Genomic DNA, 18,342 nt, shown 5'->3' with positions numbered 1-18,342 from the left:
AGCAGTTCCTGTCTCCCCAAGCCCAGCCAGCCCACCTGCTAGGGCAAGTCTCACTGAAGCTGGTGGGCAATCCAAAGTGCTGGAAGGTGGGAAAGCAAACATCAGAGAGGACGCACCCTGGAGTTAGATGCTCAGAGACAGAAGGTGCAGCTGCCTAGGAAAACCTGTCATCACGGAGGGAATGCAGGTGAAGAGATGGTGCTCAGCAGAGCGGTGTGGAGGAGTGAGGACCTGACCAAAGGATGCATCGTAGCAGAGAAGACTCCACACCTACTTTGTTGAAAGCCAGTAGGTCTTGCACTGGTATAAATAGGTTTAATCATATATTGAAGTGCTGAGTGATTCCCTCAAATATTTAGTCATTAAAAAAATCCAAGGACAGAAGTTTGTGGGTGCAAGATACATCACAGCAAAGTAACTGAAATGAACCCTCCCTAAGTGTGATGAGGACAAACCTTTTCCCCAGCACACCAGCAGCATTCAGAGTGTTTTGCTAACATTTTGACCTACTGCTTAATGCTCCTCTCTCAGATAGCGGCATTTGCCAATAACTAAGGAAATACTGACAGTAACAGGAAGGCTGCCTTAGATCGATTATGGTGCCAGTTATATGCCAGGATGGCTCTTGATACAGTCATTGTTTCCCAAGTATAACACTTATATTTTAATTTTTTCCAGCATAGTTTACAATGTTCTTCTGTATTAAAGAATCTGATCTGGCAGCTTGCCACAAGCAGAGATTTTTGGTTTTATTTAGAATAAAGACAACATGAGATTATAAGGGCTTTACCCAGTTTTGGACAAAAATAAGATTCATTTGAAAGTGATACTTTAAAGGCAAAAATGTCACATAGTAAGTCTTCCCTCACCCTATAGCATCACTGAGTCAATACACACTTTCATAACTTCTTAAGAACATTATTAGCTGTGATTTCTTCAGAGTAATGGGATCATGCCTTTCATAATTACACTTACTCCCTAGCCTTGGGGTGTTTCCAAATGAAGGTGAGCATGATCAGACCTGAGACAAGAGCAGAGGGAAGAAAGGGCATGGAGGTTATTAAGCAGGAGAAAAAGAGAAGAGCAATTACTCAAAAAGCCAAAGCTGTTCTGGAAAAATTGTCAAAAAGGAGAAGTCATTTCAGCATAGGAGTACTGAACAGGCAAGAGAGCATAGGACATCTGTGCCTGTTTGGACAAATTCAGAGGAAAATATCCTCTGATAGAAGGCAGGCTACAACCATCCCATCCCCCACGAGGTTTGGGGGAAAAAAAATTTCCTCAGAGGAAAGTGAAAGAGATAAAAAACTATTTATTTAACAAACACACCAGAAAAGGGTAATAATGCTAAATAATAAAACCTCTCGCTGTGAAGAGGAACCTGGGAAGATTTCAGAGTCCTTCTGTAGGTGTGGTCTCTTTCCTCCTCCTCAGACCTGGGTCGATGTGCGCCCACCTCCTGGGCCTCGGTGGAAAATTCTCCCAATGTGTTCTGATGTTGAAACAGTCCAGAAGAGAAGAAGGGAAAAACCGAAGTCCCAGGAAAACAAAGTACAACTCTCCGTCTCCCTCTGGAGAAAAGGAGCCGAAAGCTGGCTGAAAAGCAAGAAGGGTGCTGCCTCCGCTCTTGGCTGCTGCAGCAGGAGAACGCAGAGGAGTGTGCATCTGTGTCCTTGAACAACTGTTTTGAACAGTTCATTCTGTTTTTTCCTCTCCCCCCTCTCAGGCTCAGTTTAAAGGCACATAAAGGCACAAAATTAATTTCTGGGCATAAAGCAGCGATAGGGGATACACATCATAAAGTCGCCCCAAGACAACATCGATGCCACAGAAGAAGCAGCCATGTAACTGCCAGAGGTGACTGTAATAACCAAGAGTGTTATTAGTTGGTTAGTAATAAACCAATGTTCATACAGTACTTGAGCTTCTGAAAGACAAGGGAAAACCAGGGCAGAAGTAAAGAAATAACTGGGGAGGGGATGGCAGCAACAGGCAAAGGTGGGGTAAACCTGTTTCTTTGGCTTTCAGGTGATGACTACCAGGAAGAGACAAAAAAAATATTGTCTTCTGTTTAGTTTCTGCTGCCTGTTGCCTTTTCCTGCCCTCACTGCTCTCACAGCACTGCCCATATCTCTGTGCAGGTCTTGTAACAGAATTCCAAGACAAACCATCCCACAGTGGGAAGCATAGGTGAACTTCCATGGAGCCAAGCGCACCAGGGCAGGGGAAGGCAGCCAGTGGGGACACCAAGAGGGATTCATGGAATCACAGAACAGTTTGGATTGGAAGGGACATTAAAGACCATCTCGTTCCAGCTCCTCCAACTCCATGGGCAGGGACACCTTCCACTAGACCAGGTTGCTCCAAACCCAATCCAGTCTGGCCTTGAATGCTTCCAGGGATGGGGCCACCACGGCTTCTCTGGGCAACCTGTGGCAGGGCCTCACCACCCTCATAGGGAACAGTTCCTTCCCAATACCACATCTAACCCTGCTCTCTGTCAGTGTGAAGCCATTCTCCCTTGTCCTGTCACTCCAGGCCTTTGTCCAAAGTTTGTCTCCAGCTCTTTTGGAACCCTCTTGGGGAACTGGGGAGGGGGCTCTAAGGTCTCCCTGGAGCCCTCTCTTCTCCAGGCTGAACAGCCCCAACTGAGCCTTTCAGTTTTTGTGGATTCTCAGTCCATGTGACAGCCTTGCAAGAGGCAATCCTGTCCCTCCCCATGCAGGGACCAGATAATGCTCCCACTCGGCATCCAGGCCAGCTCCAGGCTGTTTGCATCAGGGCTGGGCCACAGAATGCCGTTGCTTTCTCACCGTTGTATAAAAACATCCTAAAAAGGGAGGCATCCCATTTTTCTGCATCAGTATGGTGGGGATCAGCTCATCCAGGAGAAAAAACCTCTCCAGTTTTGACCTAGGTATCCAAATTTTGAGAGTTCAGTTTGCTAGTGTAGCTTGCCATGGCGGTGATGCCTTGGAATTCAGATCTTTCATTCTAAGGTGGGGTTTGGGTAGCTCTTGTAGGTTTTAATAGGTTTTAAACTTTGACCAGATCATTTATGAACCTGGTTACAGTTCCACTGAAACTAATACATAGTTTAGATGAACAAGTAGATCAGAGAAAATTCACGGCTAGGTGAAAATGAACTTAAAATCCTCTAGACTGTTCAGTACAGGTAGCCTATGCCAAAGAAAAAAACCCATTCTTTTTCAAGGTATTAAAACTCATTCTGGAGGAAAAAAAGGAATCACCTTGGAAATATCCAAAGGGGGTTTTAGGAGAATAGAAGCTTTTTCCTTCTCTTTTACACAACAACCACAGTCAATTCCAGAGAAATAGTCTGTCAGCACCAACATACTTAATGAAGATTGCAGTAATGACTTGAATGCTCTTTCCCTGTTTATCACAGCTATGAGGATTAAAATTTAGCATACTATTGCTCAGTATACTGTGTATTTCTCTTTGGTTGAGATATACACAGATTGTCAAAAGAAATTTTAAAAACCCCCAAAACACAAAAAAAAACCCGAAACAAAAATCCACCCTGTCAAAAAAAAAAAACAAAAAAAAAACAACAAACCAGCATGAAGGAAACCAGATCCCAGTACCTAAAGGAAGCTGGTATCTCCATCCTCAGGCTATTGTCATAGGGACTATGACTGTTGACTTAAGGTGACCTCTGTCATCTGCAACAAAATTTCCAAGCAAAGATCTGAATCAGCTGATGAATTAGCACAAATGCTCAGATCGCTCTGGCTGGTGGGAGAGGGAGAAAGGAGAGAGGAAAGAGAAAGAGAGATTTTCAGATTTCAGCTTTACTCTGGTATTTAAGTCCATCTGTGTTGCCCTCAGAATTACAGTTGCTAGAGCTGTTACTGCCTTCAATTTTGCTTGCTGCCAGTTAAAATGCTGCTCTTCCCTTCACAGAAGCCATTTCTCTTTCCAGCAGCATGAGAAAGATAGGCAAAGGAAAAGCAACTTCCCCAGGTGGCAAACTGTCACCTCTACTGGTAAGAGCCCTTGGTCTCAGGCTTCCACAGCAGAACTGCTGCCCTTTATCTCTCTGCTATTCCACGCTATGCTGCCTTTAGGTCTGGGGAAAAAAATCTTTAAAACATCAGACACAACCCATTTGCACAAGCACGGATTCACAGGAACTGCAGTCCCAGTACAGACAGTTGTGAGCGGGTAGCAAAAGTGAAGCTAAAAGAGGCTATAGTCAGGGAGACATTCCAAGTGAGCTGTATGGACCATGGACATGGGTCTGAGCCGGTGGAAGATGATGTGGTGTACAGGACTGAGTGATTCCAGCAGCCAGATAGCTAATAAGCTAAAATAAGCATGCTACTGATTATTCTCTAAAAACCAGAGAAGGCAATAAAGAGATGTGTAATTAGCCAAGGATGGATGAGCTTCCAGAAGTCAGGCCAGAATTAACTAAGTTCAGATAATTTGTAGGAAACTAATGACAGAGAGATAGCTCTCCCTCCTTATCTAAGTATGTTTTCTCCAAACAGGAAGTAGCTTGGAAAGAATAGTTTAGGTTTCTCTGTTGTAAATTGTGGATGCAAATACACTTCCCACTCTGCTGAACTACTGTGGAAAGCATGGAAGGGAAGGTGGTAATTCGTTTTTCCAGACCAGGAATACGGTAGGCATTGCTGAAGAAGGTGATGGAGAAATTGCCTAAGACAGAAAAGCTTAACAGAAAAGCAGGTCTGGAGGAATTGGCATCAGGTGAAAAGCTTAACACCTTGCTGGCAGAAATGCATGTGGTGTCTTCCCCATATGAGTAGTGGGAGGGTCACCTACATCCTTTCATGTGCTCTGGAAAACCAGATCAGTTTATTTGACATGAGCATGCAAAATGAGGGAGGATTAACTCCTCTCCCTTTGCTTTAGCTCCTTCTCTCTAAAATGGGGCTCAAAATACCCCCTCTGTCCACAGGGCTGAAAAAAGATGCTGTGAAACCTGTGCAGTGTGCCATAGCCAGAAGGATTTGGTAATTTTTAACAGTTATCATGGATGCAGGAGGTAAGACTTGAGTCGCCCACTATGAGTGAAAAGAAAATAATTTATTAACCACTTAGTCATGGTTGCTCTTTGCTGCTCAGCTTGGCTGAGCTGAAGGAAGTCCTGAGAAAGCATATTTTTCAAGAAAGGTTACCAAATCTGACAGTCTTCATCTGCATTGTAACTTCCATTAGAACACTGAGAGAGGGATCTGGAATGTATATACAGTCCTGGGATCAGCAGGTTTGTAATGGCTAATGCATTTTCTGCAGATGTACAAAGTGTCATCTGACATAGGGATACTCCACATGGATCTTATTTCCCAGTAACTGGATTGTAACTGATAGGCTGCTATGCCTCTTGGAAAGTATGTGCCTTGATTGGAAAGTATTGGGGTCTTCAGTGCCTTTAAGGGGGAATAGAAAACTTGTATCTATGGCAGAGATATGTGGGGTTAATCAGGCATTAACAACTTAGGCGGGAAAGCATTTTCTGGGGATTAGTGACCATCTGGGAGAAACCAAAGGCCTAAGAAACCCTGATTATTGGTGTATAGGCCTTGTTCTTTCTCAGGGTCATTAGTAGGGCTATAGGGTATGGCTAGATCAGAGTCCAAATATCCATTCAAAGGTGCCCTCCGGCCCCTGAGGCGTTTGTGCCTGGTTTGCAGCCAGCTGTGAATAAACAGGTACTGGTGAGAAGGTTTTGAATGCGTTCAGAGACCATGTTTGAATGAGGGACAAAAGGTTCACAGATCAGGTAAGTTTTAATCTTTTCCATTTATAATATCCATCAATTAATTTATTTTACAATAAAGGCTTTACCCTTGAGTTTATTAGAAGCAGTTTTGCTGGCGTCAGCCCCCAAAGATGACTGTACCTTGGTGTCTCAGATTTCTGCCTGGCATACCCACTGGCAAGCGATGTTTCACAAAAGAAGTGGGAATTGCAGGATAACCCACCCAAATGGAGTCTTTATTGCTTTGGTATGAAATTTGAAAGCTTAATTTTTCATTATTTTTATACGCACACTTTGTGTACATACACATAGGTATGTGCATACAGAAAGAGGGAAACAATGGGATGACAATGAGGTCCACAGAGCTCTGATCATTCGGGACCAAATGGTTGGATTATTTCACCGTGTCTCTCTGGCTCCCCCAGACAGGTGGCGCAGCACGGCTTTGGGTTTTCAAGCAGGCCTGACAATTGCAAACATCCTCCTGGTTTTTTGCCTTTATCTTGAAATCTAGAGCTGAGGCGGGAAACACCTTGGGGTCATCCCCGGCTCTTCAGTACTGGGGGAGGCTGAGGCCTGGATCTGGCGGCCTGAGGAATCGGGGGGAAGCCATAGTGAATGCTTGGAAGCGCAGGCCGGGGTTTGGATGGGGCCGAGGGCAGGGATGGGGGGTCCGGGTCAGCCCCACCACTCCGCCGTGCTTGCCTCAGGCCCGCCCGGCGACCGGTGATGCAGGAGGAGCACGAATGCCATTGGCGAAAGGGCCGTGATATAGCCAATGGAAGCGTGAAGCGGGCGGGGCGGTGGCGCCGGGGATCTACTGGGCACCAGGTGGCGTCAGGTGTCGCACGGGTCATCGTTGGCAGCTCGCTCGGGCGCGTTAAGGCAGGGACTTTGTTGGCTCCAGGCAACTGAGCAGAGATGGTGCTCATTGCAGCCTGTGGTGAAGACCATGGTGAAGCAGCTATCCTGCAGCAGCCCAGGAAGGTCCACAACTGCCGACATCCACCTGCAGCCTTTGGAGGAGCCCAATGCCCTAGCAGGGGGGTGTGCCTGAGAGAGACTGTGACACTGTGCTGGAGCAGGTTCCTGGCAGGACTTGTGGCCTTGAGGAGAATCCATGCTGGAGCAGCCTGTTTCTGAAGGACTGACCCCATAGAAAGGACCCATGCTGCAGCAGTTTGTGAAGAACTGCAGCCCATGGAAAGGACCCATGCTGAAGAAGTTTGTGGAAGACTGTCTCCTATGGGTGAGACTCCACACTGGAGCAGGATGAGGAGGAAGGAGCAACGGACAATACATAATGAGCTGATGACAATCCGCATTCCATGTCCTGCTGTGAGGTGTGTTGCTCAGAGCCTCCCAGAGCCTCAGTGTCTCTCCTTCATGGCTCTCAGGCATAGTGGAAGGGTGACAATCCCCCATCCTTCCAGCTTTTACAGAGACAGGAGGCAGGCATGGGGGCAGGAGTCAGGAGTGGAGGAGACCCTGATCTAAAACCATTCTGGACAGAGGATGAGATCAGCCCTGGAGCAGCTCGATGTGCTCAAAATGCCTTCTTATGTCAGGGGTGTCACTTGGGTCCTCCCTTCCCCTTTCTCCTCAGTGAAACAGCTTACTTCTCTCCATCTCTCCCTGGTTCGTGGCCTGCTCCATCCCACATCTCACTCAGCAGCCCCACAGCGGTCTGGTCTCAGGTTGTGACTGCCCTGTCTGGAACCCACACTGGCCATGGAGAGATGTGGGAGGGGCTGTCAGAGGACTGGCTTCTCCTGACATGCCGGGTGGAGACCAACCACAGTCCAGGGAAAGGAAGAGTCTTCCTGGCTGCAATATGGAGTCTCTGTAGTGCACTGAGGGGTTTCCTCAGAAAAGCTCCTGAGGGGGAAGAAGGGGGAGAGACACAAGAGCTATGTGCATTAGGGGAAGTTTGTAGCTGTTTAATGCGGTGGTTTTCCAGAACAAAACCGTGTCGGTCCTGATGGGTCAGGGATGGGACACGAAGTAAGAAGGGAGAGCAAGCAGTTTTTGCTGGGTGGACAACCAGGTCTCAAATGATGAATTCCTGGGTCTCCCATGTAGCCTCATTACCTTTCCTGCAAAGGAGGGACACCATGAACCATGTTCGCCCCTACGGAGCTGCTGCTGCAACCCCTGGACCAACCTACATGCCTGTAAATCTTACAGCAGGTGATGGGAGGGAGAGCTCACCTGCGCTTCCACCACCAAAATCCCCCGGCAGAGGCTATGGCCACAAGAAGCAGCACTGCAATGGTGATGCTGGCAGTTGGAGCTCTGCTGCGGTTTTCTGGGACAGGGAGAGAAGAGGGCATCTGTGTGAGGATGGCAGTGCCAGTCAGGAGCTGCCTATCACAGGGCCAGTGGTTGCTATCTGCAGCCTGCGTCCCATCACCCCCACAGGTGGCACCTACCCCACGGGATGAGAAGGGTGCGGGTGCCCAGGCTCTGGTGGCGCACACGGCAGACATAGCTGTGCCCATCACGGGGGGTCACGGCCAGGACGCTGCGGAGCTGGTAGGTGAGGTCAGCGTTGGGCAGGACGGCGCTGGTGTTGAGCACTGGGCCCGGAGGCACCTCCTGGCCATCCCGCAGCCATGCCACGCTGATGGGACGGGGGTAGAAGCCAGTGACGTGGCAAACGAGCAGCAGCTGGTCTAGGCTGGGGGTGCGGGCAAAGACCGTGGCCACAGGCAGCTCTGGGAAATGAGAGCAAAGGGGTGGGGCAAGCCCCGTTGTGTGGGGGGCTTTGGGGTGGCTGTTGCAGGGTCAGGGTGGTCTCACCTTGTCTCTCCAGTGCTGCCCTCCCATACTGCTTCACGGAGAGGACGTTGCTCTGGCAGATCTTGATGGAGAGAAGGTACTCCAAGAGCACTGTGACGGACTTCTGTCTGTTGAGGCTCTTGCTGACCAGCTCTGCCAGCTGGGATGGCTGCCGGGCCTCCCAGCGCTGTTTATCTATCTCAAAAGCTACGAGGTCTCTGCCATCCCAGCCAATATCCAGGAAGCCCCGGCTTGTCCTGTTGGGGTACAGCGCACAGCCTGCACGTAACTGGACCACCAATGGGTCTGCCAAGGGCAAAGCCAGTGGAGAGGTCTCATGAGCGTGTGAAACATGGGAGGCATGAGGTGGGATGTGGCTGAGGGCACATACAGGGGTGCAGTGGAGAGCGGGGTGCAATGGACAGCAGGGCATAAGGCCATGCTTCAGGAGACCTTGGACACCCTGCAAGCCCTCAGGCCCCTTGGAAGAATGGAGTGGATACCAGTGTGGAGTGCTTGCTTAGAAAGAATTCTGTTCCCCAAAATACTTGCCCCCAGTTTTCTCTTTCATGATTTTTGCTGTGTCAGTCCTGCAGCTCCAGTAAATTTGGCGGCAGCTCCCTGACATGCAGAGGGGTTCCCTGTGCCAGATGGCAGAAGCCCCAAGGGGTATTTTTGGTCTGCTGCCCTACCCACTCCTGCCAGCTCCAGCAGCTGCAGTGTTTCAGGAGCTGTTGCACCCTGTGAGACACCAAGCAAATGCCATCCTGATGGGGAGGAGGCCACAGACGGGACCTGGGGAGAAGGACTAGGGCTCTGGCAGGACTCGTTCCCATACTCACAGTGCTGTTTGGTCTGCTGAACTGTGTCGTGCACAAATCGGATCATATTGCGCAGAGCGACTCTATACTGGGACAATATCTTTTCCCCGTCACCCTCGGTTGCAGCCTGGCTGGCCCAGGACCAGTAGAAGTGGATGCTCCAGTTGGCAGGATCCAGTGCAAAGATGGGTATGTCCTCTACGACTGCCACGCATGACACCTCAGCAGAGCTGATGTTGGCAAAGAAGCTAGTCAGGAGGTACTGGATAATCTGTGGCTCTGCTAGGAGAAAGGATGGAGATGGGAAAGGGTGCAGGAAGGAGATGTGTGGAGGTGCTAAAGGGAAAACAGGGGAAGTGGAAGTGCTGGAGGCGGAACAGGGGATTCAGACTAGATAATAAGAAAGATCTTTTTTAGTGCAAGGGGTAGTGAGACACTGGCACATGCTACCCAGACATATGGTGGATGCCCCATCCCTGGAAACATTCAAGGCCAGGTTGTTCGGGGCTCTGAGCAGGGAAGGTGCCCACGCCCATGGCAGAGGGGTTGGACTGAATGGCCTTTAAAGGTCCTTTTCACTCCAAATCATTCTGCACTTCTATGATCCTATGCTTTTCATTCTGCTCAGGATCGCCTTCCTGTCTGAACTTCCTCTGACTTCACTGCTCTTTTTCCTTCTCTATTTTACTTTCAACAAAGTGGTTGTTTCCTGCAGAGGATTTTAGGCATTTTGTCCCCTCCCCTCCATGCCTCCCTCCTGGCCAGTGCTGCTCTCTGTGCAGAGCAGATGAAGGGGCACCTCGCTGCTCATTTGGGGTGATGTTTTCCCCCAGGACAAGCACCTGTGCCAGGACCTGTATCTGCCAAAGACCTGCACATAGTGCAGAGGATATAGAGGATGGTTGGAAGGAAAGGGCATCTTGTCCAGGTTTGGGGCTCCCTGATAGAGCCAGGACATCTGCCCAGAGATCAATCGTGCCTTTCCGTGTCTGATGCTGCCTGCCCCAGAAGCATAAGGTCTCACGGGGTTGTGGTAAAACACTCTGTGTGACAGCAGTGCCCAAAACACCCTCTTGCAGGTGCAGCTCCCTAACGAACGAGGGGCTGCCGGAAACGGCCCTCAGCACCATGTGGAGCTGAGACCCGCCTGAGACCCATGGGCTCCCTGCAGGGGGAGGACATCTTGGGGGGAAACTCAACACCCAAGGCCCGGCTGGGGACCACTCTTGTCTCATCTGCTTGTGATCCAAGGCCCTGTGTTGGAGCTGGTGGGGCAGAAGTCTTGAGCTGGAGGCGGGAAGAGAGAGGGTGGGCAAGGACAAACATGTTCGGGTGGTGCACAGTAGGAGGTGGCCCTCCAATGCCGGGGATCATCTGTCCCCCTCATATGGCACAGTGGCCTGGCCATGCCTCCCCTGAGGAGAATTTGTGGGGTCCTCTGATGGGGGGGGGGGGGGTGAAAGCAGTTGAGGTGAGCCAGAGCTCCCACTTACCCTCTGGGTCTGCCCACATCCCAGGGAGGAAGATCGGGAGAAAGAGGAAGAGGAGGAGGTGAGGGGGCTGCATGGTGCATGCGGCAAGGCTGAAAAAGCAGCAGCAGTGACCGTGGGAGGAGGAAGAACCTGTGGGATCCCAACCCAAGCTTCAACCCAGCCCAGCCGTCACTGCGGTGGCTCTCCACCAATTGGAGAATGAATGTGTCAGGGAGGGGCCCAGAGGTCCCAAGTTGAAGGCTGGGGACGTGGGAGGGACAAAAGATGAAATAAGGTCTTGAGCATGAAGTGCTGTGACAGGCTGGGGCTGGGAAAAGCCTAGCCAGAAGGAGAAGGCAGGGAAAGAGAGTCCCAGGAAACAGCACTAGGAAAAAAGATTTTCAAGGATCTAAGCTGGGTTCTCCTGACCCCCCCTCCCCACAAATTTTACATTGTCCTATCCCTGTTCCTGTGGGATGCATCAGCTCCAATGCAGGTGACAATGGCTTTTGGATTTCAGACCTGACTGCAGAAAGATGGTTGCTGTCCTCTCAGCCCCCACATGGGAGAAGGGATACTTTGGGTCACCCCCCTTCCCATTCCTGGCACATCCAGCTCAGGCTGCTCCTGCATCACTTGCCTAATTCTGGGGATGGGGCTCCCAAGGAGGAGGTGACAAGCTGTTCCACCTAGTCCCGAGCTGTAGGACACTGCGGAGCTCCAGCTCTGCTCTAAACACCTGGGGATGGGCCCGGCAACTCCCCTTTCCTTCCCAGCAGCTTTGGTGAGGAATCCGGTCCGCCTCCCCAAGAGTCCCCTGTGCATGGGAACAGAAACGATGGGAGCTATCCCCCTGCTCTGTCCCCACTGGCACCAGTGTCCTGTGCTGGAGGGACGATGGGGTAACCAGAGTCAGCCTCTCCCCCACAATGTCTCTGATCAACTGCTTCTCCCTGACTCCTCTCCTCAGCATGCAGTTTCTCTTCCCCTTTTTTGGGTGGTGCCTGCACTGGGGGTGAAGGCAGAACCAAAACCACAGCCAAGGGGAAGTCTGAGGGGTGCACCTTGGTAGCATCCAAATACTGAATCTTTTCGCTTCCATGGAGCTGTCCCAGAGAGAAGTCGGGCTGCTGCGGTGGCCTGGTAGGCCCAGAAATGGCCCCAACTTCCCCAGCGGCATGACACAGGGGATGTCCGCCTATACCACAAAGTCCGCATCCCTCCCACTCGTCCTAGACCCAAAGGAGAGCGTTTGGCTGTCAGGATGGCAAAGCACAGTCACGGGGCAGCCAGGGAGGGAAGAGACAAGGGGACTTTTGTCTCTGCAGTCCTGTGAGGTGATCATTTGTCCCCATGGTCTCCCCTAAGATGACCGTTGGCCACTTCCAGCTGAGCAGCTGAGAAGCCATTTGCAGCCCTCTGTCCTGCGCAGGTGCATGTGACACTACTGGTGTCTGAGTTGCTGACAGGACAGGACCGGGCACCTGGCTTGTGCGGGTGGTCACGATGTGTTTTGCCCTCTCAGAATTTCCTCCAGATGTCTCCCACTGTTGCAGTGGATCTGCTTTAAAGTTCTGCTTTAGCCCTTGCACTTTTCTATTGAATGTACTTCTCATGTTCAGAGCTTTTTTCACTTTCCTTTTTACTCACAACTTCTTCCTCTTTCGTATTGTCACTTCTCTGGTCTGAAAGTGACCCAAGGGGACAGAGGGCTGTTGGTCCACACAGGCTGTTGGTCCTCACAGTCCTCTCGAGTGACCGTGGTCCTCAGAGTCACCAGGTTACCATTGGTCCTCACAGTTCTCTCAGGTGACATTGGTCCTTACAGTCCTCTCAAGTGATTACTGGTCCTCACTTTCCCCCTGCCCTAGGGGACTGTAGGACTTTGAAGTTCTCATGTGGCCACCGGTCTTCAAAGACCCCACAGGTGACATTGATCCTTGCAATCTCCCCTGAGGTGAAGGCTGTAACCCCCTGAGCCGTGCCTGGGTGAGTTGGGGCGGGGTGGACAGCAATGCAGTGCCACTGGGTGTCACTCTGGGTGGGTGAGTGGGTGGGCAGCAGCACCCAGTGCACTGGGCTGGGATGAGGTGCCTTAAGAACCCTCTTAAAATGCCTGGGTGAGGTGTGTTATTGTAAGGTCTCTTAGGGAATGTGAGCAAACACTTGCAGACACCTCCCTGGTACCAGGTGTTTGTGGGTGTGGTACTCTAGGGTTTCTTGGGAGGTCATTCACATGAACACCTTTCCTCAACAGGTTTCCTCACTGGCTGCACCTGCTCTCCCGGTCTGCCCTGTCCCGTGAGTGCTGCAGGATGTTCCACTCTGCTTGGGAGAGAAATTGCCCCATTTGCCTGTGGGTGCCAAGGCTGCAGGGAGGCATGCCTGCACCTACGTGTTTCATCTGTCTGTCCCAAGTCAGCAGGGGCTGGGAGAGGCTTGGTGTCACTCCTCTTGCAGTGAGGTCCTTGAGCCCTGTGATGCCAGCACGTGACTCTGGCTCCCAGAGAAATGCAGTCCTGACCCCAGCTTTGTGGTTTCCAGGGTCTGGCCAGGGGAGAACAAACACCATCGGATTTGTGGTGGACGTGGCAACAAGGCAGCCAGGTTTTCTGGCTTACACACGGCTGCCAGACTTATCCTGGGAAACTTTGCAGGAAGGTGTCCAATAAAACCAAACCTTTTGAAGCTACGTGTTCAAGTTGATTGGGAGCATAAACTACATGCCTTTCTGTGTGTGTGTGTGTGTGTGTGTGTGTGTATGTATGTGTGTGTGTGTGTGAACTCTGCTATCTTTGATAGGACACGGGCTTCCTTTTTCTCCTTTATTAGGAGACTCGGGGTCACTTTACCCCCGTGTGCACAGTTGCTTATTTCTATGCAATATGTAAGAACATTGTTCATATATGCACAGGCACACATATACTGTTTTTTCCCCATGCCTTGGTGCTTTCTGCAATTAGTGCCAATAATTCAGTGGTGTTTCAGCTTCTATACGTGGCTGATCAAAACCTCTCCAAGCCCACGCAACTGCTAAGGAAAAGCATGTGATCTTAGTGAAAATATGAATGGTTTATTTTCATTTCATACACATCTGCAGCTCCCACACATTACACCAGAGTTTCAGTGTTACTCAGCACTTTGTAAAGCCATTTCTGGCCAGGTTCTGTTAGTCTGTATGGAACAGCTCAGTCTCAGCGCAAATATTTCTGGAATATGGTTAATAAAGGCAATTTTTAGGGAAAAAAAATACCAGAAAGTGACAGTAGAAGGGTACAGCTTTCCACCTTCTGATAAAAGTGTTACTGAACCAGAACCGGGAGCATTTGCCTTTGGGCATTGAGGTGCCCTCGAGCGTCAGTGGGTGCACTGGCCAGTGCCACAAGCTAAGAGATGATCATGTGTAACAAGTGATGAGGTCTCCGACTTGCATTTGTGTCTGTTTAGAAAATTCAAGTGAGTCAAACGCTGCCCAGGTTTCTCTTGTGCATCTCTGAATTGAGTTAGTCTTGTAATTGGCAATGCCCAGAACTTAGGTGAAGCAGAAAAAGGTAGTTCTTGTTGCTGTGAAGGCAGTGGAAGGGAATGGGGACTGTTGGCTCCCTTCTGAGCTAAGCTTCTTTGCTCAGGATGGAGTTCCTGGACTCTGATTCCTCCATCTGCTGGTGCTTTCTGAAATGAGAGTGGAAGAGCTGATGGATGCTCCATGGCAGAGACCTTGTGGGAGTGCAAGACAGCATCTGGCAGGGCCAAAGCAAGAGCTTTGCTGCTCAGTGCAGAAATCCCCTGGGCATCTCCTCCCCTCCTTTCTCACTGCTGCTCCATGGGACAGACAGGGACTCACCTTTGTCTCCACACCCAAAGCACCGACATGGCGGCTACAGCCATGGCTGCAAGCAGCCCAGCCACGAGCCCTGTGATCAGGATCACTTCTGAGTCCCCTGGGAAACATAAGGAGAAGCTGCCATGAACTTTCTGGGGTTTGCTCCATCTTGCAGGGCAGGATGGCTCAGGAGCCCCATGTCATCCCCCACAGGTGGCACCTACCCCACGGGATGAGAAGGGTGCGGGTGCCCAGGCTCTGGTGGCGCACACGGCAGACATAGCTGTGCCCATCACGGGGGGTCACGGCCAGGACGCTGCGGAGCTGGTAGGTGAGGTCAGCGTTGGGCAGGACGGCGCTGGTGTTGAGCACTGGGCCCGGAGGCACCTCCTGGCCATCCCGCAGCCATGCCACGCTGATGGGACGGGGGTAGAAGCCAGTGACGTGGCAAACGAGCAGCAGCTGGTCTAGGCTGGGGGTGCGGGCAAAGACCGTGGCCACAGGCAGCTCTGGGAAATGAGAGCAAAGGGGTGGGGCAAGCCAGGATGGGGCAAGCCCCGGTGGGGCACGGCTTGGCCCCAGTGTGGGGGGCTTTGGGGCGGCTGTTGCAGGATCAGGGTGGTCTCACCTTGTCTCTCTAGAGCTGCCCTCCCATATTGCAGTAACACCTCCATGTCATCGACACAAGTCTCATTGAAGAGAATTTCCACCAGCTCACTGAAGGCAGTGTAGTTCTGGAGAAATGACTGGACATACCGTGACAAGTTGGTGTCCTGGGAGAGGATCCAGGTGGCATTCTCTGTGTCCAACTGGAGGAAATCCTGACCATTGTAACCCACGTAGGCAAAGACCCGGGAGGTTCTGTTGGGGTAGAGCTCGCAGCCTGCCATACACTGAACCACAAAGGGGTCTGGTGGGGCAGAGAGGAGAGAGAGGTTGCGTGAGGGGCTGGGATTGCCTTCCTGCAGACATGGTCAGTGTCTCCTATACAGCAGCAGCACTATCACATCCTTCCCCACTTCCCAGCTGCTGTTCAGAAAGGGGATGCAGTGAAGACTGGGCACTCACAGGGGACGTCCCTTTGCCTGGCCCCTTCATTGACCAGATGGTTGAACTGCTGCAAGTAGATCTTAAGCAGGTTGTCAATGGTGTCCCAGTCCGCTTGGGGCAGGGCTGGGTGCACCCAGGGCTGGTAGAAGCGGATGGAGAATGTGTGTTTATTAAGAGACCCGAGTTCAATGTCTTCGAGCAGGCCCAGCCCTTCTGTGTCCACAAATGAGGTGTTTTGGAAGGTGGTGGTCTGGAGCAGCCGGATAGTGAAGGTCCCTACATGAGACAATGGTTGACAGGGAGGAGATGTGACTGGAAGAAGAGGGCTGAGGAAAGTGGAGGGGCTGAGGGATGGGTCCTTGAGGTTGCAGGGATCCATGGGCCCCCCATAAGCCCCTTACACCCTTTATAGCCCCAGTTCCCATCCCCTGCACCCACCTGGCGTGGCTACATCCCTGCTGGGGATGAGAGGAGCCAGGGGACAAGTGAGGAAGCAAGTACCCAAGGTGGGTGGGGAGCAGGAAGCCTCTCCTCTATAGAGTCCCATGGAGGTAGATGTGTATGAGCCAGGGGTCCTACTTACCCTCTAGGTTTGCCCATGTCCCAGAGAGGAGGAAGAGGTGGAGGAGGAGGGAGAGAAGGCAGCAGCAAGGGGACTGCATGGTTCCAGCAGTGAGGCCCAGAGTGTGCAGCAGAGGGTGCAGCAGCAGGAAGAAGAGACTGCTGAGAGATGTGGCCTCGGATGTCTCCTCAGACTGGCTCTGCCTGGGCATCTCTGCTGGTACTAATGGCCCTGGCAGCCAATGGGGCAGGCACTGAGGTTTAGGGGAGGGCCCTGAGGTTCCCACTTGGAGTGAGCTGGGGCATCCTGAGTATGGCTGTGAGTGCTGGGGGAATTTGATTGTGAGCAAGGTCATCCCATTGCATGCAGGAGCAGTCCCTCATTGCTGCAGCAGCACCCTGCCAATCAGGGTGATGTGGGTGAACTGAGCCTTCTTTTCTACCCCCCTTTCAGGTGGACGGGTTATTTGGCCATGCGCTGCATCCATTGTCCTGATAGTAGCGTCCCGTACTCGTGCCTGGCATATCTGGCCCCGCATAGACCAGGCATTGCCACCTGCTCTGTGCTGCCAGGGGGGTTCACAACAACGTGACTGTCTTTCCCACAGGGGGCAGGCAAACCCTATTCCCACCACGGGGCCTCACGTCTGGGCTCTCTGTGCCCCCAGGCTGTGCACTGGTCCCATGCCTCTTTGTCACCTCCCAACCGTCCCACAGCCAGGCCACTCTGATGGCAACTGTTATATAAGCCAGCGATGTGGCAAACCTGCAGGAGAGCTGGGCCATGGCCTTGGAAAGCTCTGAGGGGTGAGAGGGATGGAGAAAAGTTGATGGCAATATCCCTTGACCCCTCAGCACTGCTGGTCTGATCCTGGGGAAGGGACTTCCCAGGGTTGAGGTAATGAGCAGTTCCAGCCTGAACCATAGCTGTAGGGTCAGGGATGGCTGCAGGGACAGCTGGAGGAAGCAGCTCCAGGAGCTCTTCTTGGGGTGCAAGAAGCGAAGAACAGCTAGAGTTGAGGTAATGAGCAGTTCCAGCCTGAACCATAGCTGTAGGGTCAGGGATGGCTGCAGGGACAGCTGGAGGAAGCAGCTCCAGGAGCTCTTCTTGGGGTGCAAGAAGCGAAGAACAGCTAGAGTGTGGTGGTTGCCACCAAGGGGAAAGATGGGCTGCAGGGCCTGGAAAGGACTGTTTCCCATTGACAGTCATCAGACTCCTGGAGCAGTGGCACTTGGCTGGACAGGATCTTCGAGCTGGGATGGGGAGGGGACCCCCACCATCAGGCCCGTTCCAGGGAGTTGCAGTGGATATGCAGCTTCCCCCTTTCCATGGAGATCTATCTATGCCATGGAGCCCTATCTATGCCATGGAGCCTGGGAGCTGCCTCTCTGCTTCCCTGCACCCCACAGTGTTGGGGAGCCTGAACTCTGCTCTAAATACCCCCACAGGGGAGGGCCTGAGGATTGGCTGCAGCCTGGCAACTCCCCTTTCCTTCCCAGCAGCTTTGGTGAGGAATCCGGTTCGCCTCCCCAAGAGTCCCCAGTGCATGGGAACAGAAACGGTGGGAGCCATCCCCCTGCTCTGTCCAAACTGGCACCAGTGTCCAGTGCTGGAGGGACAATGGGGTGACCAGAGACAGCCTCCCCCCACGCTGTCCCCTATCCACTGCTCCTCCGTTACCTGCCGTTTCTCTCCCCCTTTCCTGGGGGGTGCTCATGTTGAAGGCAAAGGTAGAGCTGAAACCACAACCAAGGAGAAGTCTGAGGTGGGGTGCCCCAATAACAACCAAACACAACAGGAGCAGGGGTATCCACGTTGGTATGTGACCCTTCCAAGGACAACTGGGACCAGGTGTCACTGCTCCATGTTGCCATTTTTGGTGTCTCCATCTGTAGGGACATGGGGAAGGCCCATATGGGGCTGCTGCAGGCTGAGCTCCAGCACCCCATGGCACTGAGTCAGACATGAGGACAAAAAGACACCAAACCCCTTCCCTTCCATGGAGCTGTCCCAGAGAGAAGTCGGGCTGCTGCGGTGGCCTGGTAGGCCCAGAAATGGCCCCAACTTCCCCAGCGGCATGA

General features: G+C 51.9%; 1 protein-coding gene across 1 annotated transcript; it reads right to left on the bottom strand.

Annotated features, from left to right (window-relative positions):
• Positions 1-5,761: 5,761 nt before the first annotated feature.
• Positions 5,762-16,246, bottom strand: LOC138117736 (uncharacterized). The gene is made up of 12 exons (XM_069028288.1): positions 16,138-16,246; positions 15,718-15,975; positions 15,278-15,559; positions 14,874-15,158; positions 14,671-14,767; positions 13,222-13,301; positions 10,848-10,976; positions 9,376-9,636; positions 8,555-8,839; positions 8,185-8,469; positions 7,964-8,060; positions 5,762-7,848 (listed from the first exon to the last, which is right to left on the bottom strand). Exons 1-12 carry the CDS (start codon positions 16,244-16,246, stop codon positions 7,803-7,805), a joined length of 2,214 nt encoding a protein of 737 aa, XP_068884389.1. The 3' UTR covers positions 5,762-7,802.
• Positions 16,247-18,342: the final 2,096 nt, after the last annotated feature.

The sequence above is a fragment of the Aphelocoma coerulescens genome, chromosome 12, assembly GCF_041296385.1.
Source record: "Aphelocoma coerulescens isolate FSJ_1873_10779 chromosome 12, UR_Acoe_1.0, whole genome shotgun sequence".
Taxonomy (NCBI): Eukaryota; Metazoa; Chordata; class Aves; order Passeriformes; family Corvidae; genus Aphelocoma; species Aphelocoma coerulescens.
Note: the sequence above shows the minus strand (reverse complement) of the source record. Positions and strands in the feature narration are given on the sequence as shown.

Coding starts and splice junctions, on each gene's coding strand:
- LOC138117736 (XM_069028288.1), bottom strand. CDS start 16,246: ATGGGACTCTATAGAGGAGAGGCTTCCTGCTCCCCACCCACCTTGGGT. Junction 15,159..15,277: donor GGCAGCTCTAGAGAGACAAG/GTGAGACCACCC, acceptor CTCATTTCCCAG/AGCTGCCTGTGGCCACGGTC. Junction 7,849..7,963: donor TTTTGGTGGTGGAAGCGCAG/GTGAGCTCTCCC, acceptor CCTCCTTTGCAG/GAAAGGTAATGAGGCTACAT.